This window comes from Mesoplodon mirus, assembly GCF_964341445.2.
Source record: "Mesoplodon mirus genome assembly, chromosome: 5".
NCBI classification, from domain to species: Eukaryota; Metazoa; Chordata; class Mammalia; order Artiodactyla; family Ziphiidae; genus Mesoplodon; species Mesoplodon mirus.
Window position 1 is genome coordinate 40,174,330 of NC_138980.1, and position 25,493 is coordinate 40,199,822.

The 25,493-nt window shown below is 45.4% G+C and overlaps 1 protein-coding gene across 4 annotated transcripts in view; it reads left to right on the plus strand.

Annotated features, from left to right (window-relative positions):
* The first annotated feature begins 5,883 nt into the window (after positions 1-5,883).
* The window catches only part of LDLR (low density lipoprotein receptor), a 36,297-nt gene continuing 16,687 nt past the window's right edge, over positions 5,884-25,493 (plus strand). Inside the window, exons 1-6 of one of the 4 annotated variants that reach the window (XM_082623708.1) lie at positions 5,884-6,058; positions 16,811-16,933; positions 17,919-18,041; positions 20,847-21,233; positions 22,870-22,992; positions 24,995-25,117. In XM_082623708.1, the coding sequence (XP_082479834.1) occupies positions 5,992-6,058; positions 16,811-16,933; positions 17,919-18,041; positions 20,847-21,233; positions 22,870-22,992; positions 24,995-25,117 (946 nt within the window). In that variant the 5' untranslated portion in view covers positions 5,884-5,991. The remainder of the gene's footprint in view (positions 6,059-16,810; positions 16,934-17,918; positions 18,042-20,846; positions 21,234-22,869; positions 22,993-24,994; positions 25,118-25,493) is intronic. The other 3 variants (XM_082623710.1, XM_082623709.1, XM_082623711.1) reach the window with 3 other exon arrangements.

Here is a 25,493-nt window from a genome sequence, read left to right on the forward strand (position 1 = left end):
TTTGCATTTCTCTAATAATTAGTGATGTTGAACGTCTTTTCAGGCCCTTATTGACCATTGTTATATCTCCTTTGGAAAGGTGTATTTAAGTCCTTTGCTTGTTTTTTAATTGGGCTGTTTTGCTGTTGTTGAGTTGTAGAGGTTCTTTATATATTCTGAATATTAATCTCACCAGATATAGGATGTGCAAACATTTCCTCCCATTCCATGGGTTGCCTTTTCACTTTGTTGATAGTGTCCTTTGATGCACTTTAGTTTTTAATTTTGATGAAGTCCACCCTATTTGTTTTTTCCTTTATTCTGTATGCTTTTGTTGTCACAGCCAAGAACTCACTGGCAAATTCAATGTCATGAAGTTTTACCCCAATGTTTTCTTCTAAAAGTTTTATAATTTTAACTCTTACTTTTAAGTCTTTGATCCAGTTTGAGTTAATTTTTGTATATGGTGAAAGTTAGTATGCAAAATAGTAAGCATCATTATTTTGCACGTGGATATACAGTTTTTCCAACACCGTTTGTTGAAAAGACTGCCCTTTCTCCACTGAACTGTCCTGGCACCCTTGTCAAAAATAATTTGGCCAGGGCTTCCCTGGTGGCGCAGTGGTTGAGAGTCTGCCTGCTGATGCAGGGGACACGGGTTCGTGCCCCAGTCTGGGAAGATCCCACATGCCATGGAGCAGCTAGGCCCGTGAGCCATGGCCACTGAGCCTGTGCGTCCGGAGCCTGTGCTCCGCAACGGGAAAGACCACAACAGTGAGAGGCCCACGTACCGCAAAAAAAAAAAAAAAAAAAAAAATCATTTGGCCATATATGTGAGGGTTTATTTCCAGGCTCTCTATCCTACTCCATTTTTCTGTATGTCTGTCTTTATGTCAATACCACACTGTTTCGATTGCTGTGGCTTTGTTGTAAGTTTTCCAATCAGGAGCTGTGAGACTTCCAACTTTGTTCTTTTTAAGGTAATTTTGGTTATTCAGGGTATCTTGAGATTCCATATGAATTTTAGGGTAGATTTTTCCATTTATGCAAAAAACGTCATTGGGAATTTGATAGGGATTGCATCAGATCTGTAGATTACTCTGGGTACAATTGACATCTTAACAATATTAAGTCTTCCAATCCATGAACTTGGGATGTCTTTCCATTTGTGTGTGTCTAATTTCTTTCAACAATATTTTTTAGTTTTCAGTGTACACATCTTTCACCTTCTTGGTTAAATTAATTCTGAAATATTTTATTCTTTTTGATGCTATTGGAAAGGGAATTGTTTTCTTAATTTCCTTTTTGGATTGTTCCTTGCTAGTGTATGAAATACAGCTTTTTTGTGTGTTGATGTTATATTCTGCAACTTTGCTGAATTTATTAGTTTTATCAGGTGTGTGTGTGTGTGTGTAGACTCTTTAGGGTTTTCGACATATAAGACTTCTACTTCGGGCTTCCCTGGTGGCACAGTGGTTAAGAATCTGCCTGCCAATGCAGGGGACACGGGTTCGAGCCCTGGTCCGGGAAGACCCCACATGCCGCAGAGCAACTAAGCCTGTGCATCACAACTACTGAGTCTGTGCTCTAGAGCCTGTGAGCCACAATTACTGAAGCCTGTGCACCTAGAGCCCATGCTCCACAACAAGAGAAGCCACCGCAATGAGAAGCCCACGCACAGCAACGAAGACCCAACGCGGCCAAAAATAAATAAATAAAATAAATAAATCTATAAAAAATAAGAAACTTTTACTTTTTCTCTACTTCTTCCTTTCTTATTTGGATGCCTTTTATTTTCTTTTAATTGCCTAATTACACTAGCTAGAACTTCCAATACTATGTTGAATAGAAGCATTGAAAGCAAGCATCATTTTCTTGTTCCTGATCTTAGGAAAAAGTCTTTTTACATTTTCCTAACCAGGGAAATGTTTCACCAATTCAAGCTAAATGAAAATATACTTTTTCTCTAGTAGCCTTCCACATCTCATACCAGAAGTAGCCTCTGCACTCTCCATCTGGCACCGCATGGGCTCATGTTTATATACACATCCTGCCCTGTTCTCTCTCCCGGAGTCCTTGAGGATGAGGTGGTGTCTTGCTCAATTTTGAATCTCCCCAACTACAGACTTGGGGCTTTCTCCATGTTCTCAATACAGGTTTGCCTTCAAGTATGGTGTTCTGCTTGAAAGGAAGGACCGGCAGCCCAGAACAAATTTGAGTTCTGAATAATCAAAATCCCAAAAATAGTGGAATTCAGAAGCAGGGCATCTCTAATGTTGTTGGAGCCACGCCAGCAATAATATCTCTTGGACTTCCCTGGCAGTCCAGTGGTTAAGACTCTGCGCTTCCACTGCGGGAGTGGCAGGTTCGATCCCTGGTCAGGGAACTAAGATTCCACAAGCCATGTAGTGTAGCAAAAAAAAAAAACCCTCTAATTTTCATTTATTTATTTAACCCTTACTACCACATGGCGCTGGATATATAAACCATTGTCTCTGCCCTCACATGGCTTATAGGCGTTTTTGTGGAGATAATTGATGGCTACCGAGTCAAGGCAAGTCTCTAATTGCACCTACTGGAAGGCACCAAGGCACCTGCAGTTACTCACCCTCTCTCTGCTGACTGCTGGGTCAAAGGCCAGACGACAGCTACGAAGGCTCACCTTGGTCAAAAGACCAGACTCCTTTGTTCAGAAACCTATTCTGGTCTGAGTCTCCTGGTGAATTAGAGAGGTGTAAAATACGACAAAGAAGGCTGTCCATTAATTAGAATGAGGAAAATGCCTGCCCTGGATTTGGATGACTTTGCACGCCGAGGAATTTTCAGATGAAGTGGATACCATGGAAGGATTGTTTTCAAGTTCCTATGAGAAAGAAAGTGATAAATGGAATATTTATACATGGAATGGAATATTTGTAAACAGAATATTTCCTGCCATATCAATAGACAAAGGGTGTCACAGTCATCAATGATTGCAGCCCTCCAGTGTGACCCGGTGAGCCCTGAGGAAACTCAGGGCTGAAAAGAATACCTGCCATCTAGCAGCCAACAGACTGCAACCACTCGGGAGATGGTGAGCCCTGAGGAAACTCAGGATGTGAAAATACATCTGGCCCCAGATAGCTGAGGTGCATATCAAAGGAATGAGTTCAGTGAGCCCGGACTTTTACATCTTCCCATACGGAGAAAAGCATTAATTCCTTAACTTGAGATATCTGGTTTTCTTTAATTAACAATAATCTTTTTATGTTCAGACTACCTGCCCTTTGTTACAAAACTTCTATATAACCTGGCTCCCCCCTCACCTCCTCGGAGCAGTTTCTCAGAGCTATCTGAAACGCTGTCTCCCGGGCTGCAGTCCTCATTTTGCCCCAAATAAAACTTAACTTGCAGCTCTCACGTTGTGCTTTTTTTTTCAAGTCAACAAAAGCCTTCCCTAAAGAAAAGAGAGAGGAGAAAAAAAAAGAGATGTAGTTGCAAAGACAGCCAAACAAAACAAAGCAAAACAAAACAGGGAACCCATACACTGTGTCTATTATGTGCCAAGCAAGCATGGCTCCAATCACGTTTATTTATTTATTTAGACATTTTTTTTAAAATTATTTATTTATTTATTTATGGCTGCGTTGGGTCTTCATTGCTTCACGCGGGCTTTCTCTTTCTGTGAGCACGGGCTCACAACAGAAACTAAGCCAGTGAGGTCTTGCAATTTTTCTGAAGAGAAATCACACCTAGGGCTCCTGACTTTAAAAAATAAATAAATAAATAAATAAGGAGCATATGGTGTAAGGAATTGGAATTGGATGGTGACACATTCATAAACGTTGCAACTCCCAGAACTTGCCTGTCCTTGTAAATTTCTCCAGGTGTTTGCTCATGATCTCATTTGACCCTATACTGAACCTGCCAAGTAAGGGAAGGGGCATTACTTTCTCTCCCATATTTATTTTATCTTCCAATTTAATTTTTATTTATTTATTTTTAATTTTATTTATTTTTGTCTGCGTTGGATCTTCTTGCTGTGCGGGCTTTCTCTAGTTGCGGCGAGCGGGGGCTACTCTTGCTTGCAGTGCGTGGGCTTCTCACTTCTGTGGCTTCTCTTGTTATGGAGCGCGGGCTTTAGGTGCGCAGGCTTCAGTAGTTGTGGCACGCAGGCTCAGCAGTGTGGCGCATGGGCTTAACTGCTCTGCAGCATGTGGGATCTTCCCTGACTAGGGATCAAACCCATGTCCCCTCATTGGCAGGTGGACTCAACCACGGAGCCACCAGGGAAGTCCCTATCTCCCATTTTTTAATTAGCAAAGCTAAATGACTCGGGACTTCCTTGGTGGTCCAGTGGGTAAGACTCCACGCTCCCAATGCAGGGGGCCCAGATTCGATCCCTGGTCAGGAAACTGGATTCCGCATGCATGCCCCAACTAAAGATCTCCGCATGCCCCAGTGAAGATCCAGCATGCCACAACTAAGACCCTTCACAGACTAAATAAATAAATAAATAAGTGTTAAAAAAACAAAACAAAACTGAGTGGCTCACCCAAGGTCTGTCTGATCCATAAGCTGGGGCTTTTTACTGCCAAACACTGTCTATAAGTTTCTTCCCCTGGATTAAATCACTGTTTTTCTTTCTGTTTCCTCTCTGCCTCTTTTCTGCCTTCTTTCCTGGGTTTCCTGTAAGCCTGCTGAGAGGTAAGTATGCCTTGCCACGCTCAGTTTGTAAAGCCTCAGAGAACCCTGCTCATTCCTGAGGGAACCCTCCAAACCTACCAAATCATTTACGGGAGGCTTTCTGGCCAGGGGCCTCTGGGAAGTTCATGAATCTCCAGACACCCTGATTCTTTTTTTTTTTTTTTTTTTTGTGGTATGCGGGCCTCCCACTGTTGTGGCCTCTCCCATTGCGGAGCACAGGCTCCGGACACGCAGGCTCAGCGGCCATGGCTCACGGGCCCAGCCGCTCCGCGGCATGTGGGATCCTCCCAGACCAGAGCTCAAACCCGTGTCCCCTGCACCGGCAGGCGGACTCTCAACCACTGCGCCACCAGGGAAGCCCTAGACACCCTGATTCTTGAAAGCTGTCCTCCAGCAGCCCTCTGTGGTTTAGGCAATCGGGTTCAGTTCTGAAAGCTCTATTTTGTTTTCATTTTGCTTTGGGGAGAGGCTTTGGGCCTCTCTGTTTATTCAACTCCTTCTCCTTAAAGGATAAATCAATGTTTATGTCCAGACCCCAGGTGTTGGGTCAATTGATTTTAGAGATGTTTTTGCTCATAATTCATCCAATTGCTGGATCCCACAAAACAAAATCAGTCTTTGGCTGTACTTTCGTGACGATTTTATTTAAATGCCTCATTAATAACTGTTTATGGGGTGATTTGGAAGAACCCTCTAAGACTATATATGACGAAACAGTTAAAATCTATAAACAATTCCTACAAAGGAAAAGGCAAGGAGAGACAGAGGTAGGGGGGTGTAGTTTCCAGCATCTCTAGTTTTTTTCCTTTTGAGTCAGAGGGGAGATGTCATTGGCCAATTAGACGATTTGGAAGGACAGGTGGTTGCTAATCTTCTTTGGGCACCAAAGAGAACGTAACAATTAAAAGTGGAGAGAAATGTAAGGGAGATCCTTCAGGAGACGCGCATTTCCATTTGGGGGTGGGCGTGACGGCGGATCCTCTCTTCAGGGGCTACCCAAATGGGACACATCCGGCAGCCTGTCCCGAATTCGCGGCTTTGGAAAGGACTGGAATCCGAGTCAGGGCTTCACGGGTTAAGGAGCCCATGTCACATCGGCCGTTCCAAACTCCTCCTCTCGAAACTCCTCCTCTCGCAGTGAGGTGAAGATATTTGAAAATCACCCCACTGCAGACTCCTCCCTCTATGGGAAACCTCACATTGAAATGCTGCAAATGACTGGGGCCCCGCGTGCAGTCGCGTCAGGGCCGCGCGAAGCCCGGGTTTCCAGAGCGGACACAGCGGACAGCAGCCCGGCCCGGGGCGTGACAGGCAGAGGCTGGGAACATGAGGCTTGCGGGCTGCGGGCTGCGCTGGGCCGTCGCCCTGCTCATCGCTGCGACGGCGGGTGCAGGTAAGGCTGGCTCCAGAAGCCCGCGAACTAGGAGAGCCCCTTGGTAATTTTTTTTGCGGGGGAAGAGAACGAAAAATCATTCCACCCTTGGGAGACTTGTGGGAAAATGGCACGAAATCCTTCCCAAGTGGCTCGAGGGAGCACTAAGGGGAGCGCGAGGGTTGGGAGGGTCTGAGGGGTCTGGGGGAGTCAGGGGAATGCGGGATGCGGCTTTCCCCACAAGTCTCCACCAGATTGCAGACCCTCTTGTTTTAGAGCCAGGTACACGGGTCTCCACCAATGGGGGGAGGGACCCCCTCCCAGAGTTATTCTAGGGGTGAGAGTGACCCGAAACCCGGCTGCTCAGCCTGGTCCCTGGCTGCACGCTCAGGGGAGTCTGCGGGCGCGCCCCTGCGCCGGTTCACCCTCAGGGGTACGGCGGCGGCGGGCAAGTTGGCTTTGTGCTGCCCAAGGGCGCTGCTGGCTCCCGGAACCAAGAAGAACGCGTCCAGCGCGGACCCCACACCACACTTCCGCCCAAGGCCACCGCCTTCAGCCCCGCCCCCGAGCTCCCATAGGGCGCCATTGGAACAGGCGAGCCTCGAGCCACTCCCCTTGGCCAATGGGAAGCAGTGGCTGCGGAGGCGCGCGCGACGCCGGGCGGGGCTGGCTCAAGACTAGCGGCGCACCTCGTTCTCGGTGAGGAGGTCCAAGGAGATTCCTCAGGTTGGTCCCAGCTTCTGTCACAAAGGAGGCGTCACGTCCCGGGCCCCTGGAGAAGCTCTGCTAGCGTGGCCGAGGCGCCCGCCGAGCGCCTCGGCCCCCTCGGCCAAGACCTCAGTTTTCCCCTCGATTGTGGCGAGGCCTTCGTCCCCACTTTGTCCTCGGGGGCCGCCCTCACCCAGCCCGCCCGGGACATGTTCACAGACGTGCCCCCCAGGCCACCCTCAAGGCCTTGTTTCCTTGCCAGGCTGAAACGTTGCCTCAGAAACTCCCGCTCCTCCTCGATCGGATGCGAAGGGCACTTCGCGGAGACCTTCAGCCGAGCAGGGGCAGGGACAGAAAGTCAGGGACCGGATGGACCCCTCGGGTTGCCTTGTTTTTTCAGAGGCGCTGAATGGGTTCAGCTGAGCTGCCCACATGACAACATTTCGTTTTAGAGGGTTTGAAATTTAGGTTTGGGCAAGAGGCTAGTTGATGCACCATCCTGAGTTGTCTACTGGCTCCCAGAGGCATTTGACCTCGCTCTGGAAAATAGAGAAATGGTCCTTTAACTACTTACGACCAGCTGGGCCTAGAAAAGGATTGGGATTGTCTGATTAACAGGATGCAGGAAGCTTTTTTTTTTTTTATTGGCAGGGAGGTGGCTTTGAGGAAGGGAGGTTGCACATGGCAGAGGATTACTGTAATAATTCGGCCATTCAGCTGTGTGAAGCAAAGGGAGCGTGGCTTGGTCAAGAGACACTTGATTGGCCTGTATTTCACACGCGATCCACTCCTTTCCTAAGAGGGAATGATGGCAGTGAAGTCTTGAGCAAGATGTGTTGCTTGCTTCAGTTTCCTCTTTCAGAGTGGCGGAGGATCTGGTGTATTTTGGGTCTCAAGGAGGCTGAGCGTCTGGTGTGTTCCCCAGGCTCCTGAGAGCTGGCAGCTACTAAGTATCTTCTCTGGTGTGTTCCCCAGGCTCCTGAGAGCTGGCAGCTACTAAGTATCTTCTCTGGTGTTAACACAACGACGTACATTTGTAGCAGCTCTGACTACTCCAGTTTGCCCCGAGGGGGAGGGAATTTCTTGTCTGTTTCCTTTGGGAATGGAAGTAATTGGAATCTTAACTGCATGCTTTCCCTTAGCCAGATCAAAATCAGTTAACAGTTGTGTGTGGAGTCTCAAATATGCCAAGGACACATCCAAACTCAGAAAGTAGAGTGGTCCTGCTAAGAGTTGTGTCTGCTTTAGCAGCAGGCCCCAGGGTTATTCACTGATCATTGCCAAGCATATTTTTCTTCCAGGGCAACACTGGCAAAAGATAGGGAGAGTGCTTTTGAGACTGCAAATCTTTAAGAGAAATATATGCCTCATTCTGTCTTTCCACAGTATTCCTGTTCTTACCTGTAGGGTTCCTCCCCTGATAAGACCCAATTCTAGATGCCTTTTTTGCTCAGTGTTTGGATGGCCTTTCATATTCCACATTAAGTACATTAACAGCATCGCTGTCAAGAAAGAGACCGTGTGTTGCTAAGACACTGTGGAAGTAGCCAGCAGTGAACAGTGATAGAAACAGGCTACCCCTCCCCAAAGGCAACAAAATCTACCATCGAGATCACCCTTGGGGAAAATACCTTGGCGACACCTCGTCTGGAAAAGAGCACTGGTAAAAGGATGTCTCATTCATTTTCCGCTGAGTCTGTTAGCTCCCGCCATTTCTTTTTCAAGAAAATGATTCCATGTATTATTTTGATTTCCCTGAACAACCACTATCTTCAGTAACAGGAAGGAAAACATCGAAAGCATTTACCACCTCATTTGTGTGCTGGAGAAAAAGCAGAAATGTGTATTCCCCTTTTCTGTTTCGATAACGTTGTTCCTGACTTGTCATTCGTGACAGGAGAGGTCTAAGGGCTAGAGTTTAGTTTTTTTTGTTTTTGTTTTTGTTTTCTAAGGGAGGGTGCAGTGCTTATGTAATTTTAGGCATCTCCAGCATGAGGAGATAAGGGATTGGGAGCTCTAGTTTGCTTTTGCTGAAATTCAAATGAAACTGACATAGAAAACCCAAATCTTGCTTCTGGAACAGGGAGAAAACAAGAAAGAGGTGTGGTTTCTTTGGGCTCTGGTGTTTGAAACAGCAGGCCTAGTTCTGACCCATTGTTCAGGACTGTGTTGCCTGCTGTGGAGACACCCATCTGATGTGCTGTCCCTTGGTGCTTACTGTTCCTCGTCCCTGTCCCCATGAGCAAGGCTACGTTCCCTGTAATGGTGAAATCCATTCACTTTTCATTTAAACACTGTCTGGAGCTGTTGGCCAGCTTTTGGATGACCTGTTCAGATAGAAATAGGTAGTAGTGGGGTCTTCCTGTTGGTGGGGTCTTCAGCCGTCTATGACAAGCAAATATTTGATTAACTGTTGCCAGGGGAAGGCTTGTTATCCAGGGAAGGGGGTTATTGTTCTTTAAAGGGCCTTAAGATGTTTTAATATTTCTAACCTTTCCAGGAGCACATTTTGTGTGTAAGATGATACCTTGTGCAAAGTGGATTAGTGGTAATCGAAACTGCAATCGCCTGGTTGGGAGAGGGGATGACAGAAGGTCCTCCTCCGGGATCCTCACTGAGAATGCCCCTTGCCTGAACTTCCATTTTTACTTTTTTCTGAGAGTCCTGGAATTCCGATTGCTTTTTGCCCACCCTGTGTGCCAGGATCTAGAAGTGAGTCATTTCCTTTTTCAGGCATGATCAGAATTCGGTTGTGAGTCAGTGGGGTGTGGGGTGTATTGTAGAGGCAACTCTGAGGGAGATATCCTGTTTGGCTCAGTAGCTGGGCGATGCATTTATCAGTCTGTGTTCTGATAGCAGTAGATTCCAAAGCTCAGCTCATTCACTTCTCTTGAATGAATGGGCTCTCCACTGGGGCCACCTCCAGCTTGGCCTCCTTGTAGTTCAGTTACCAAGTTCTGTTGATGCTTGTCAACACTCTTTGTATTTCTATCTTTATCACCTGTAGCCTCCTTGTGGCCCCTCCTAATCTTACCTGACTGGTTTCCTAACCTCTGGCAGGAACCTTGGACATGATCTTTGAAGATTTAGAGTTTCCGCTTTGAAATTGAGGTATAATTGCCATACTATAAAATGGACAGATAAGTAAAGAGTTCAGTGAGTTGTGATAAACATTTACTTCTATGTAACCACCTCTCATTAGGATCTAGAGAATTTCTCGCTTCCCAGAAAGTTCCCAGAAAGCCATTTACACCCAAGCCTGTCTGTCTGAGCACCTCAGAACACTGCCTGTCAGGGAGTCTACACAGAAGTGCTGGGTGAACCATCAAAGTAGAAATGGATGAAGGGGATACATTATTCTTCCATGGATCCCTTTACCAGAAATGCCAAATCAGGTTTCTCCATCCGTGCATGCATATTTGAGAACTCAAATACATACATATACATACATGTACCCATAAATAAATAAGTAAGTAAGTAGCTGTTTTTTAAAGAATAATTTTACAAGGAAAAGCAACCCAAACGTTAGTTTCATTGTGCTCCATAGTCTCCAGGGCAGTGAAAGATGATCTTTTTGCAAGTTTCTCCAAAAGTCCTGAAAATGCAGAACATTCCTTGACAGCTGGAATCAGGCCATGGAAAGTCATCCACCATCATCTTACCTCTTCCTGGCATTCTGCGGCTGCAGTAAAAGGTTTCCTCCCTCGTGTATAAATGTAATACACTCGTCTGGGTAGTGGAAGAGTTTACCAAGGAAAGCCAGAGGAGAGTGATAAAGTAGAGCATATGGCGTCCCATTTCTCCAGGAAGGTGCTTTTCAAACTGGGTCCCAGAGCCCCTGACCCCCAGAGCCCTCAACCCAGGCTCAAGATTGGGTTCAAGGCTGAGTGAAATGTTCAAGGGCCTCCAGAGGTCTCTGGCCTTGTCAACCCCCATTGGAATGACCAAAGCCACCGAGAGCCGACAAAAAGGGAGGTTTATTGAATCAGGGGAATTAGGGCTAATGCCAGGGATAGGCACTGACTGATATCTTAGTTCTTTCACTTAATCATTTTATTCCTTTGTTTAAAGAAAAAAAAAAAAGAATCTCAAGAATAAAGCATTCTTAGAAGAAAACCAAACAACCTGAAATGAATTAAAGAAGGCCCCTTGCCACTATTTCCTATGCAGAAGCACAGATAAGACTTTGTTTCTTCCAAAAATAGGATCGCACTGAAAACTATTACAAACTCTTCTGCCCCTTGCTTTTTTCCCCATTTAGCAAAATACTGTGGACAGCTTTCCAGAGTGTCACAACGTAGGGTGATTGACATCACCATTTTCAGTCCCTCTAAAGGATCTGCATTATTATTAGGTATCGATTTTGCATGTGTGGCTACATATTTCCATTTGAATATAGGCATACCTCCTTAAGTTAGGTTAAGTATTAATTATCTGTTGCATATCAAATTACCCCAGAACTTAGTGGCTGAAAACAATACACATGTATTATCTCCAAGTTTCTGTGGGTCAGGAATTTGGAAGCAGCATAGCCAGATGGTTCTGGCTCAGGATCTCACATGAAGTTGCCATCTAGATACCCCAGGAAAAAATATATTTGCAGGGGCTGCAGTCATCTGAGGGCTCTATGGGGGCTGAAGGTTCCCTTCCAAGATGGTGTCCTCAGTGGCTTTTCACAGAAGGCCTCAGACACTCACTGCATGGAGCACCTCAGCGTGTGCAAAGGGCTTCCCCCAGAGTAAGCAATCCAAGAGATTCTGGAGGAGGCTGCAGTGGCTTCATGATGTAGAGTCAGAAGGCACACCTCATCATGTCTGCCTTTTTCTATATATTAGAAACAAGTCCTGAGTACACGCCAGGCGTGGGGAATTAGGCTCACCTTTTGGAGGGAGTGTCATGGAATTTGCGGTCATATTTTAAAATACCACTGGGCTTCCCTGGTGACGCAGTGGTTAAGAATCCGCCTGCCAATGCAGGGGACACGGGTTCCCGCCCTGGTCAGGGAAGATCCCACATGCCACGGAGCAACTAAGTCTGTGTGCCACAACTACTGAGCCTGCGCTCTAGAGCCCGCGTGCCACAAGTACTGAAGCCTGCACACCTAGAGCCTGTGCTCCACAACAAGAGAAGCCACCGCAATGAGAAGCCCATGTACCGCTACGAAGAGTAGCCCCCACTCGCAGCAACTAGAGAAAGCACTCACGCAGCAATGAAGACCCAACGCAGTCAAAAATAAATAAATTAAATACATAAAAATACCACCAATTGTTCCCCCCTTTTCTCAGTTATAAGAAAAGTTTTAGGGGCTCCCCTGGCGGTCCAGTGGTTAGGACTCCGAGCTTCCACTGAAGAGGGCATTGGTTCGATCCCTGGTGGGGGAAGTAAGATCCCGCATGCCTCCGGGCATGGCCAAAATAAACAAACAAACAAAAAGCTTTGGACCTCTTTTGAACTTGACATTGTTATACACCTGTGTTAATATTTCTTCTGGGTCCCAGGGACTTTGCACTTTAAATTTTGACAGATTCTGCCCTGTTGCCCTCCTAAGAGGTGGAATGTGGAAGAATTCCACTTTTCCAAAATCTTTCCCCGGCAAAGGTGATGGACCCGGCCCTGATTTTTGGCATACCTATTGAACAGATCTTACTGTGACTGTGTCAGGCCTTGGGCTCTGACGGTTTCATGCTGAAAGGATGAAAAAGACATTTCTTACTCTCAAGGAGTTTAAGTCTAGGCTGGGGGATACACAATAAACAGGTGCTTTCGATACTGTGTGTTAGGAGTGAGAAATGGGTGTTTTAGGGGCTCACGGGGGTGCCAAACCCAGTTTTGGGGAAGGTCAGCTTCAAAGTTGAACTGTTAGAGACTTCCCTGGTAGTTCAGTGGGTAAGACTCGGCACTCCCAGTGAAGGGGGCCCAGGTTCAATCCCTGGTCAGGGAACTACATCCCGCATGCCGCAACTAAGAAGCCCTCATGCTGCAACTAAAAAATCCTGCATGCCACAACTCAGACCCGGCAAAGCCAAAATAAATAAATAAATAAATATTCAAAGTTGAACTGTTAGCCAAACAAACAGATGGAAGTTGGGAGGGGGTTTTGCAGCAGAGGGAACTGCAGGGATTTGGGATCTGAGGTTGTGAAATTTTTACCAGATCCAGTACGGAGGCAGAGAATGCCATTTCCGTAAGACTGTAATTCACACTGCTTTGGAGTGGGGACAGTTGGTGAAATCTGGTGACCTCAGGGCCTCCCTCTTCCTTGTTTATAGAGGTTTCAGGATGGCATTTTATGGGGAAAACAGATGTCTTGCAGATGGGTGTGTATGAAAGGAAATGGGATGGGTGTAGGGAACACCGGCCATACATCCGTGAGCTTGGAAAAGAAGTATCCAGGTGTGTTCTTTTGTTCCCTTCCGGCTGTGGGCCACCTTCACCTCTCTGCCACCTTATGTCTTGACTTTAACTTAGATGGAGAACACACTTCCATTTTGGCCAAGAATGGGATGAGTTGGAGACTCATATCTCTTCCTTCATCATCATAAGGTCTGGCTTTCACATGCCTTCCAGCCCTAAAGACCTTTTTCCCCACTGATGCTCCCCAAATCTTTATTCACATTCATTGTTCATTATAAAGAACTGCAGTGGGGACTTCCTGGTGGCTCAGTGGTTAAGAATCTGCCTGCCAGTGAAGGGGACACGGGTTCAATCCCTGACCTGGGACAATCCCACATGCCACGGAGCAACTAAGCCCGGGTGTCACAACTACTGGGCCCGCATGCCTAGAGTCTGTGCTCTGCAACAAGAGAAGCCACCACAATGAGAAGCCCATGCACCTCATCGAAGAGTAGCCCCCGCTCGCTGCAACTAGAGAAGGCCCGCACAGGGCAAGGAAGACCCAACACAGCCAAAAATATTTAATGAACAAAGGAAGGAACGAAGGAAGGAAGGAAGAAAGAAAGAAAGAAAGGAAGAAAGAAAGAACGAACTGCAGTCATCTAATGTATGTCATCTTTCACCTCAAGGACTTGGAAAAAAAATTACCTTCTTATTTTGGGATTATATTCAATGTAAAAAAAAGTTGCAAAGATATTACAGAGAATTCTCATACCCCTCATACATTTTCCCCCAATATTAACATCTTACATACTACAGTACGCGTCAAAACTAAGAGATTAACATTTGTATATTACTATGAACTCCAGACTTTCTTTGGATTTCATCCATTTTTTTTCTTTAATGGCCCTTTCCTCTTCCAAGATCCAATCCAGTATTTCACATCACATTTGGGCCCTAAGTCTTTGATCCTAGTCTTAACCAGTTGGTCTCCCAACTCTTTTACTCACATACCCTCATTGGTTAAAAAAAATTTGAGGAAGTCCTCCCTAATATAATTATTTATCATATACTGTACTAGTGTATGATGTACATTACAAACCATAACTATACAGAAAAGCAGAAATGTTGAAAAAGTGAGATAAAAATCAGACACACAACATTTAAAAATATCTTGTTATTCGTGATGGCTTCCTACTATAGTTAAAATCTCAAATCATGATGTAGTCAGAGCAAGTATTTTGCTGCAAAAGTGATTCAGATTCTTTTTCAATTTCTTTTATAGGTTATTACAAGATATTAAGTGTATAGTTCCCTGTGCTATACAGTAGGTCCTTGTTGGTTATCTATTTTATATATAGTAGTATGTATATGTTCATCTCAACCTCCTAATTTATCTGTCCCTCACCCCTTTCCTTTTTGGTAACCATAAGACTGTTCTCTGTGTCTATGGGTCTATTTCTGTTTTGTAAATAAGTTCATTTGTATCTTTTTTTAAAGATTCCACATATAAGCAATATTGTATGATATTTGTCTTTCTCTGTCTGGTTTACTTCACTTAGTATGATGACCTCTAGGTCCATCCATGTTGCTGCAAATGGCATTATTTCATTCTTTTTTATGGCTGAGTATTAAGGGCAAGGTTAATCATTAGCAATTGGGCACAGAAGGCCACATTTCAAAGGGTGTCCTTGATCATTTTGATTTTTTTTTGGCTTGACCTTCTATCATATCTGATTAGATCTCTTTTTATCTTGTATGTTGAGGGTAGGAGGGGCAGAATGCTCATTAATAGGAATAAACTTGGGACTTCCCTGGCGGTCCAGTGGTTAAGACTTTGCCTTTCAGTGCAGGGTGTATGGGTTCGATTCCTGGTCGCGGAGCTAGGATCCCACATGCCTCGTGGCCAAAACATAAAACAGAAGCATTATTGTAACAAATTCAATAAAGACTTTTAAAAAATAGGAATAAACTTGTTAATGCTGCCATCTAAGGTCGGGAAGTTTGCACATTTACATCCACTCACAGCTCATTAGCTTAAACTCGGTCCCATGGCCACACCTAGCTGCAAGGAAAATTGGGAAATTATAGATCCTCTTTTGGGTCGTGTGCCCAGCTAAAACTTGAAGGTCTTAATAACATGGAGAAGGAGGAGGAGAACAGATACTTGGAAACATTCTTCAGTAGTCTCAGAGCTAAAGAATTATTCATGGAAATTATTATTTATTTATTTATTTTCCAGGCAACAAAATTTTAATTTACCTGTAACCGTTTACTAGACTAAGTGTAGATGATTCACGTTTTCTAGGCAATACCACCATGGATAAAAACAAATTATGGGTGTTTAAAGAGAATATCAAAGGAAAAAAAATCTAAATACATAAAAAGCCCCAAAGCATGTAAGATCTTGAATCTTCCTCTCTCATATCCAGAATGAAGGAAGGAGAGACTTCTCCCATGAGAAGAATCATTAAAGGATCTACTGTCTTCTGTTCTTTTTGTCTGGAGTTTTCTCCCAGCCAATGCATTCATTAATTGCCTTTGTGCAAGATGAGCTAATGAATAAGTTTTTGCACAAACCATTAAACTCTTTATTTGGTTACGGCTAACATTCAAAATAAATTAATAAAAGAAAAGACATTCTTAATCTTCTTTCAAAGGTAATGAAAAATTTAAGAAATGTAGCCATCAGTTAAAACTTCTATTTTACATATATTTGCCTTCAGAACATCTGACTAATCAGGAAAATCCTGCTAGCTTCTTTTTTTTTTTTTTTTTTTTGGTCTTATTTCCTTATCCTGAGATGAACCAGATCATAATTTTTATTGGCCGCATTACTTTAGATTACAAAGGGGATCAAGGTTTATATTTAGAGATTAAATGATTAGTACCAGGTTTTACCAACCAATAAAAGTTTGCTCTGATCACAGTTCACACATAACAATGCATTCTAAATCAAAGCATGATATGTAAAACGAAATGCAGACAATATTATTTTGTTCTCTTTTCCAAAGTGCAAAAATCATATATTTTAGAAAATTTCCCAAACACTTACTTTGTCCTCATTTTTATCTCAAAATCCAAGTCTTTGTTTTCCTAAGGAAAGTTTTCTCTTGATTAGATCTTTTGGTACTGTGTCTGTCCCATTTCTTTTGATCTGACTTTTAGTTATATGATTATCTTTTCTGGATAATCATATATCCAGCTAGACAGATAGATCCAGCTGGAGCTGGATCTCTGCTCACTGACCTCTACATTAATAATTTCTCATAATTTTTATCTCTTTATAGTTCCTTTCTACCTACTGGAGAAAGCTTTTCAAGTTTTCCTCCAGCTTAATGCTTTTACAGCCTCAATTTTCCTTGGTACTGTTTCCATACAGATTTGTAATATACTAAATAATTTTCTTTTCTTTGTTAATGTACACCCAGTTTCTAATATTTTGATCCCATAGACCAATGGATCCATACTTTGGACTCAACAACCATGATGCCAAAATCTCATATTGAGGACGAATCTCTCTTTTGGATGTGTTCTTTGCATCCTCCACGATACTTAAATTTCAGTTCATGAAATTTAATTTGTTGTGCGTGTTTCATTTCCTGGGAACTTGACTGTTACAGTAAGGTTGTATTTCTGGTTCGTTCTTCAGTTGGCAGGAAATAGACACAAGGAGCATGGTCGTTTCTAATCCTGACCCTGATCCTTCCTTCTCCTTTCTTTCTCTCTCAGTGGAAGAAAAATGTGGGAGAAATGAGTTCCAGTGCCGAGATGGGACATGCATCTCCTACAAGTGGGTTTGCGACGGGAGCGCTGAGTGCCAGGACGGCTCCGATGAGTCCCAGGAGACGTGCAGTGAGTCCCCTTTGGGCATGACACACGTCCTAACCCTTTTTTTAACTCTTTTTAAAAAATTTAAGTATAGTCGATTTACAACGTTGTGTTAATTTCTGCTGTACAGGGATTTCCCTGGCGGTCCAGTGGTTAAGACTCCACTTCCACTTCAGGGGGCCGGTGTTGGATCCCTCTTTGGGGAACTAAGACCCCCCAAGCCATGACACAACAAAAAAAACTTTTTGAAAAATAAATAAACATTTCTGCTGTACAGCAAAGTGATTTGATGATACTGGATGACAGACTCGGTGGAAATTGGCCAGTGTATTGATGTATTCAGCTGTGAATTGGGAAGTGGAGAGAGAAGATATTACGGAACTGAAACTTTCCTTTAAAGCCTCTTTTTTTTTTTTTTTAATCGAGATGAAATTCACATAACACAAATTAGCCATTTTCAAGTGATCAGTTTGAGATGGAGGGGGTAGGGATAAATTAGGCGTTTGCGATTAACATATACACACTGCTATATAAAAGATAGATTAACAACAAGGTCCTACTGTATAGCACAGAGAACTATATTTAATATCCTGTGATAAACTGTAATGGAAAAGAATATATATATATATATATATATATATATATATATATATATATATATATATATATATGAATCACTTTGCTGTACACCTGAAACTAACACAACATTGTAAATCAACTGTATTTCAATTTTTAAAAAGCCAAAAAAAATTAAAAATTTAAAAAAATTCAATAGCATTAATACATTCACAGTGCTATACAACCACCACCTCTATCTCGTTCCAAAACCTTTGCAACACCTAGCTTCTAATTTTTAACAAGCTCCATTAAATGTCCTTCATTTTGACCCAGAAAAGTGGGCTCGGCACCCCCTGTCAGAAAACTCTGGGTTTTTCCCTTGCAAAGCTCGGACTGGTGAGGCAGGTTGGTCTTCCCTCTGGGTTAAGGCTCAATCCTGTTTCTCCCATAGTGTCTGTCACCTGTAAGACAGGGGACTTCAGCTGTGGGGGCCATGTCAATCGCTGCATTCCTGAGTCCTGGAGATGTGACGGTCAGCTGGACTGCGAGAACAGCTCAGACGAGGAAGGCTGTCGTAAGTGGGGTCACTGGCCTGGTGGCCCATGGGTCCCGGCCTTGCCCAAGTGACCCTACCGGGTTCCTGGCTGAGGTCAGAGTTTGTTCCCCAAGCTGAGGGTTCTGTGAAAAAACAGGCCGAGAGTCTTGGAGGGGAAGGCACTTTGCAGCTCGTCCTGTCTTGTCTCTTTGATTTTATTCATTATTTATAATTTCATTTTCAATTGCATAGGTTTTTTTTTTTTAACAAAATAAGGCTCTTTAAAAAACAAAAAACAAAAAACCCTGGGGAAAATTTAAATAACTGAGATCACATCAAATCTTCAAGTTCACAAAATATGAAAACCCTTAAGAGAGTCTTAAAAAAAACTAAAAAGGGGGAGTTCCCTGGTGGCCAGGTGGTTAGGATTCCGGGCTTTCACTGCCGTGGCCAGGGTTCAATCCCTAGTTGGGGAACTGAGATCCCACAAGCCATAAGACCCAAAAAGTGAGTGTTTGCTTACATTTACCTTAGAAATGCACGTCTAACCTTGGTTAGTGGGCATCTGATGAAACAACTCCCTGGGGAACATTTTAATAAATTAATTTTATTTATTTATTTTTGGCTGCGTTGGGTCTTCGTTGCTGGGTGCAGGCTTTCTCTAGTTGTGGCGAGCGGGGGCTACTCTTCGTTGTGGAGTGTGGGCTTCTCATTGCGGTGGCTTCTCTTGTTGCAGAGCACAGGCTCTAGGCATGTGGGCTTCCATAGTTGTGGCTTGCAGGCTCTAGAGCCCAGGCTCAGTGGTTGTGGCGCACAGGCTTTGTTGCTCCGCGGCATGTGGGATCTTCCCAGACCAGGGCTCGAACCCATGTCCCCTGCAATGGCAGGCGGATTCTTAACCACTGCGCCACCAGGGAAGTCCCTGGGGAACATTTTAAAATAAAATGGATTGGTGCCCTTTTCCAGGCATTTTATTTTTCTTCCAGCTTTATTGAGATATAGTGGACATGTAACATTGTATAAGTTTAGTGTCTGATGTGATGATTCGATACACGTATATATTGTGAAATGATTACAACAATAGGGTTAGTTAACACTTCCATTACTTCACATAATTACCAGTTTTTTTTTTTGGCTCTCTAATAGTACCAGCAAAGCCAGGGGATGCGGGGGAAATGAGTGAAATAGGTGGAGGAGATTAATAGGTACCAACTTCTGCTGTAAAATAAATAAGTCACAGGGATGTAATGCACAGCATGGGGAATATAGTCAATAATATTGTAATAACTTTGTAGGGTGACACATGGTAACTAGACTTATATGGTGGTTTTTTGTTGTTGTTTTTTTCCTTCAGCCACTCTACGGGGCTGACAGTATCTCAGTTCCCCGACCAGGGCCTGAACCTGGGCCACAGCAGTGAAAGCCCGGAATCCTAACCACAAGGCCACCAGGGAACTCCCTAGACTTACAACAGTGATCATTTTGCACCATCTAAAAATACTGAATTAGGGACTTCCCTGGCGGTACAGTGGTTAAGACGCCTCGCTTCTGCTGCTCAGGGTGCATGTTTGATCCCTGGTCGGGGAACTAGGATTCCGCATGCTGCGCAGCACGGCCAAAAAAATAAAAAAATAAAAAATAAAAATACTGAATCACTGTCTTGTACACCTGAAACTAATATAGTATTGTAAGTCAATTATACTTCAATTAAAAAATCCAGTGTCGGGCTTCCCTGGTGGCGCAGTGGTTGAGAGTCCGCCTGCCGATGCAGGGGACGCGGGTTTGTGCCCCGGTCCGGGAAGATCCCATATGCCGCGGAGCGGCTGGGCCCGTGAGCCATGGCCACTGAGCCTGTGCGTCCGGACCCTGTGCTCCGCAACGGGAGAGGCCACAACAGTGAGAGGCCCGCGTACCGAAAAAAAAAAAAAAAAAAAAAATCCAGTGTCATTATAAATAAAAATAATCAAATAATAGTAACAGCAAACTTTTTTGCCAGCCTTTTTTAAAAAAAATGATTGAAGTATAGTTAATTTACAATGTTGTGTTCATTTCAGGTGTGCAGCAAAGTGACTGAGTTACACACACATATATTATATTCTTATACATATATTCTTTTTCATATTCTTTTCCATTATAGTTTATTATATGCTATTGACTCTATTCCCTGTGCACACTTTTTTTTTGACTGCATTGGGTCTTAGTTGAGGCATGCAGGATCTTTGTTGAAGCATGTGGGATCTTTCATTTCCTCGCTGGGGCTTCTTTCTCTGTAGTTGTAGGGCACAGGCTTCTCTAGTTGTGGTGTGTGGGTTTTCTTTCTCTACTTGTGGCACGCGGACTCTAGAGTGCGTGGGCTCTGTAGTTTGCAGCACACAGGCTCTCTAGTTGAGGCTCACGAGCTCAGTAGTTGTGGTGCGGGGGTTTAGTTGCCCCTGCCCCGGCATGCGGGATCTCAGTTCCGCAACCAGTGATTGAACCCGCATCTCCTGCATTGGAAGGTGGATTCTTTACCACTGGACCACCAGGGAAGTCCCCTGTGCAGACTCATACTGCTTCCCATGTGCCCAGCCCAACGTGAGAGCTTTATACCCCAAGTCCTCAGCAACGCCTTAAGACATGAACAGATGAGGGAACTGAGGCACAGAGGGGGCCCAGGAGCTGGGCAGTCTTCCGGCCAGGGCAGTGGTTCCGTGTTCAGGGTTCCTGACCACTGCCTCGAGCTCCTGACTGCTGGGCTCTGGCCTCTCCTCGGCTCAGTGTCCCCATCTGTGTGATGGGCTGGTGTCAGGATGTGGTGGGAGGCTCCCCGCTGACCGGGCTGTCGTCTCCCGTCCATCCCCGCAGCCCCCAAGACGTGCTCCCAGGACGAGTTCCGCTGCAATGACGGCAAGTGCATTGCCCCGAAGTTCGTCTGTGACTCGGACCTGGACTGCTTAGACGGCTCAGACGAGGTGTCCTGCCCCGCGCCCACCTGCGGCCCTGCCAGCTTCCAGTGCAACAGCGCCACCTGCATCCCTGAGCTCTGGGCCTGCGACGGCGACCCTGACTGCGAAGACGGCTCGGACGAGTGGCCACAGCACTGCGGGGGCCCCCAGCCGTCGGCCCCCACACGGGGCAACAACCCCTGCTCGGCCCTCGAGTTCCACTGCCGCAGCGGCGAATGCATCCACTCCAGCTGGCACTGCGACCGTGACCCCGACTGCAAGGACAAGTCTGATGAGGAGAACTGTGGTAAGGGCGCCGCACGGGTTCCCTCATCTGTCCCCAGGCTCCCCCAAGTCGGGGCAGGGACAGTGCCTTTAGGTGGTTGAATGGTTTCGCATCTCATAGCAAGAAAGTCGGTCCCATTTCATGTTCGAGTCTTTCCAGTAACATGGAGGACAAGCTATCCTCCAAAGAGTGCTTAGTCTGGGACACCTATTTAATTAATCTCTTTTGCCCAGGGGAGCAAACTGCACCTGCAGTATAATTTGGATCCAGAAAGGATCCTGGGCTCCGGGCCTGGCTGGTGTCGTCTGTGCTGTGTGACCTTTGGCCAGGGACCACTGTGCTGTGGTCTCCTCCCCTGCAGATGGGGCAACAGCGTCGGCCTTTGCTGACCTCGGTTAGAATCTAATGCCATCCGATCGAGCTTGCTGTGATGCTGCCCAGTGCACGAGTGCTGGCCAGTGTAGCTGGTGCCACTGAAAGATGGAATTCTTAGGTTGCTTTCATTTTAACTCATTGAAACTTAAATAGCCACAGGTGGTTAGTGGCGACTGCAATGGAGACGTGGCCCCGAGTCAGTGCTCCCTGAATCAGGGCTGTTCTTGCACGGCTAGTGATGTAGGTTGTTTTCGTCTTTCTGTTTCTTTGGCATCTTTGCCCACGTGCACAGTGTTCAGAGTTGCAATTGCTGTATAGGTGTAATTAGACTTTTTATTTTTTATTTTTTTATTATTATTTTTTTCGTTTTCTTTTTGGCCGCCCCACATAGCATGCGGGATCTTAGTCCCCAAACAGGGATCGAACCTGTGCCCCCTGCATTTGAAGCGTGGAGTCTCAACCACTGGACTGCCAGGGAAGTCCCGTAATTAGACTTTTTAAAATGTCACCTTTTTTTTGTGTGTGTGTGGCACACGGGCCTCTCACTGCTGTGGCCTTTCCTGCCGCGGAGCACAGGCTCTGGATGCACAGGCTCAGCGGCCATGGCTCATGGGCCCAGCCACTCCGCGGCATGTGGGATCCTCCCGGACTGGGGCACGAACCCGTGTCCCCTGCATCGGCAGGCGGACTCTCAACCACTGCGCCACCAGGGAAGCCCATTTGCATATTTTTAAAAAGGTGGATGGGGAGGATCATTCTGCCCATAGATTTATCATCTTTTTTCACTGAGCTCCTGAAATCGAATTTTCAAATTGTAAACATTTTGATAGTGAAATGTAAACCATGGGAAAGTGCAGAAAACTTAAGCTTAGAGCTTAATGAATTAGGGTAAAGCAAAAACCTGTTGGAGGTCAAGGTCTGGACCGTGGTTAGAATGACCCTATTCTAGTCGTCACGTGTGTCCACCAAGATTTCATTGTAATGGCCTTTTTAGGTAGTGTCCACTCAAACATGTTTTACGTTTGCAGTGTGAGTCATTTGAAGGGCTGTATGATACTCAGTGGTATCGATATGATTTATCATAACTTACCTGGCCGGGCCTCTGTCTGGGTTGGGACCACATCACTGCTTTTCTGCAGAGAATGGCCTGTTGGGTCTGCCAGCTTTTTAATGAATTTCCTGCATACGAGGACAGACTGGAGAGAAGTCTAAGAAAATGGTTGTGTTAGGGTGCTTTCCTGCCCACTTTCTTATTTTCCACACCTGGCTCTGTCTTTCCCAGCCGTGGCCACCTGCCGGCCTGATGAGTTCCAGTGCTTGGATGGGACCTGCATCCACGGCAGCCGGCAGTGCGACAGGGAGTATGACTGTAAGGACCTGAGCGACGAGCTGGGCTGCATCAATGGTGAGCTCTGCCCCACCAGGGTTCCGGGCCATGGGGAGATGTAGGGGGATGAGCATGGTGCATCCCAGACAAGGGAGGAGCCTCCTGTGTGTCCTTGGGCAAGTTACTTGACCTCTCTGAGCCTCACTTCCACTTATCTGCCAAATGGGCAAAATGAAAGCACCTACTTCAGGACTGTGAGATTTAATGTGGTCGGAGTGTACAGAGCTCATGTCCCTGAGCTCAGAGTTACATGCACAGTACGATTCCATGTAAAGCACTTTGCTGAATTTACAACATAGCAGTTCCGCTCCTGGGAAACTTGCACTGGGAGAGAAGCTCTAGAACAGGCAGAGCAGCACTGTCCTAAGAGCAAAACACTGGAAGCAACCTGAATGTTCATCAGCAGTAGAATTAATTAAAAAAAAAATATATATATATATATATATTTATTTATTTATTATGGCTGCGTTGGGTCTTCGTTGCTGTGCGTGGGCTTTCTCTAGTTGCAGCCAGTGGGGGCTACTCTTTGTTGCGGTGTGTAGGCTTCTCATTATGGAGGCTTCTCTTGTTGCGGAGCATGGACTCTAGGCGCACTGGCTTCGTATTTGTGGCACACAGGCTCAGTAGTTGTGGCTCGCGGGCTCTAGAGCACAGGCTCCAGACGCGCAGGCCCAGCAGCCATGGCTCACGGGCCCAGCTGCTCCGCGGCATGCGGGATCCTCCCGGATCGGGGCACGAACCCGTGTCCCCTGCATCGGCAGGCGGACTCTCAACCACTGTGCCACCAGGGAAGCCCTGGCGGGTGGATTCTTAACCACTGTGCCACCAGGGAAGTCCCAAAATATTTTTTTAATTGTGGTAAAATACCTTTAACATAAAATTTACCATCTTAACCATTTTTAAGGGTCAAGTTCAGTAGTGCTAAGTAACCATCACCACCATCCATTGCCAGAACTCTTTTCATCTTCCCAAATTGAAACTCTGTCCCCATGAAACACTCACTCCCCATCCCCATCCCCCAGCCCCTGGCACCCACCATTCTACTTTCTGTCTCTATGAATTTGACTGCTCTAGCGACCTCATGTAAGTGGAATCACACTGTATTTGTCTTTGTGTGACTGGCTTATTTCACTGAGCATGATGTCTTCAATGTACATCCATGTTGTAGCAGGTGCTAGAATTTCCTCCCTTTTTAAGGCTGAATAACATTCTATTGTATGGATGGACCACATTTTGTTTATCCAGTCATCTGTGGATGGATACTTGGGTTGCTTCCACCCCTTGGCTGTTGTGAATAGTGCTGCTGTGAACAGGGGTATATGGAAATAATTTTAAACGGCACATAGTGGAATACCATACAGCTGAGACAATGAGGCTACAGCCCTTGTCTGCAGCCCAGGCAAACCTCATACCCTTGGGGTTGGGAGCAAGAAGGAAGTTGCAGGAATTTACTGGGTACAGTTATTATATCATACTCAAAAACAAGCAAAATTCAACAATATATTGTTCATTCATACATGTTTGACAGAATGATTAATGAAAAAATAAGGAAATGGTAAACCCATAATTCAAGACTATCATTACCTCTGGGGATAGCAGAGAGTAGGGGGACGGAATGGCAAAGACCACTATAATAGTCTCCGTCAGGGCCCAATGGTACAGGCCAGATAGTAAGTATTTTCAGCTTTGTGGGCCATAGTCTCAATTACAACTACTGGACTCTGCTATTATAGTGTGAAATCCACCACTGACGGTATGCAAATGAATGGGCAGGGCTGTGTGCCAATAAAACTTTATTTAAACCAACAGGCAGTGGGCCAGAGTTTCCCAGCCCCTGCTCTTGGTGACATTCTAATTCTTAAGCTGAGTGGAGGCTTCACAGGTGTTCAGTAATTATTCTGTTTTATTACCAAATACGTTTGCATCTATTCTTGCATGAATAAGCTATCATATTAATAAAAAGCACTAAGTGGGCTCCTGCTGCACAGAAGCACCTGATCCTCCTCTGTGGCTCTCATAGTGAGTCTATGTGAGGGACCCAACAAGTTCAAGTGCGAAAGCGGCGAGTGCATCTCCCTGGACAAAGTGTGCAACTCAGTCAGGGACTGCCGGGACTGGTCGGACGAACCCCTCAAGGAGTGCGGTGAGCCTTGGGGTGCGGGCAGCTGGCAGAGCAGGGGTGGGACCCAGACGTGGGTGCTGCGGTGCTGCGAGGGGCTGGCCCACCCAGGCCCACAAGTGCTGTGGGGTGAGACAGATGGGGGGGTTGCTGGGGAATAAGTGGATTGGCTTCTAAGCCTTAGTTTTCCCAGCTGTAAAATGGGACAGTAACTGCTCCCATATCCTAGGGCTGCTGGGGATCAAATGATGCAATGCGTGTAGTTTTAGCAGTGCTGTGACCCATATTTTGGACTTTATAGGCTATAAGGTCTGTGTCACAGCTCTTCAACTTAGCCATTGTAACAGAAAAGCAGCCATACAAATGCATACAACTGCATATGAATGCTTGGGGCTGTGCG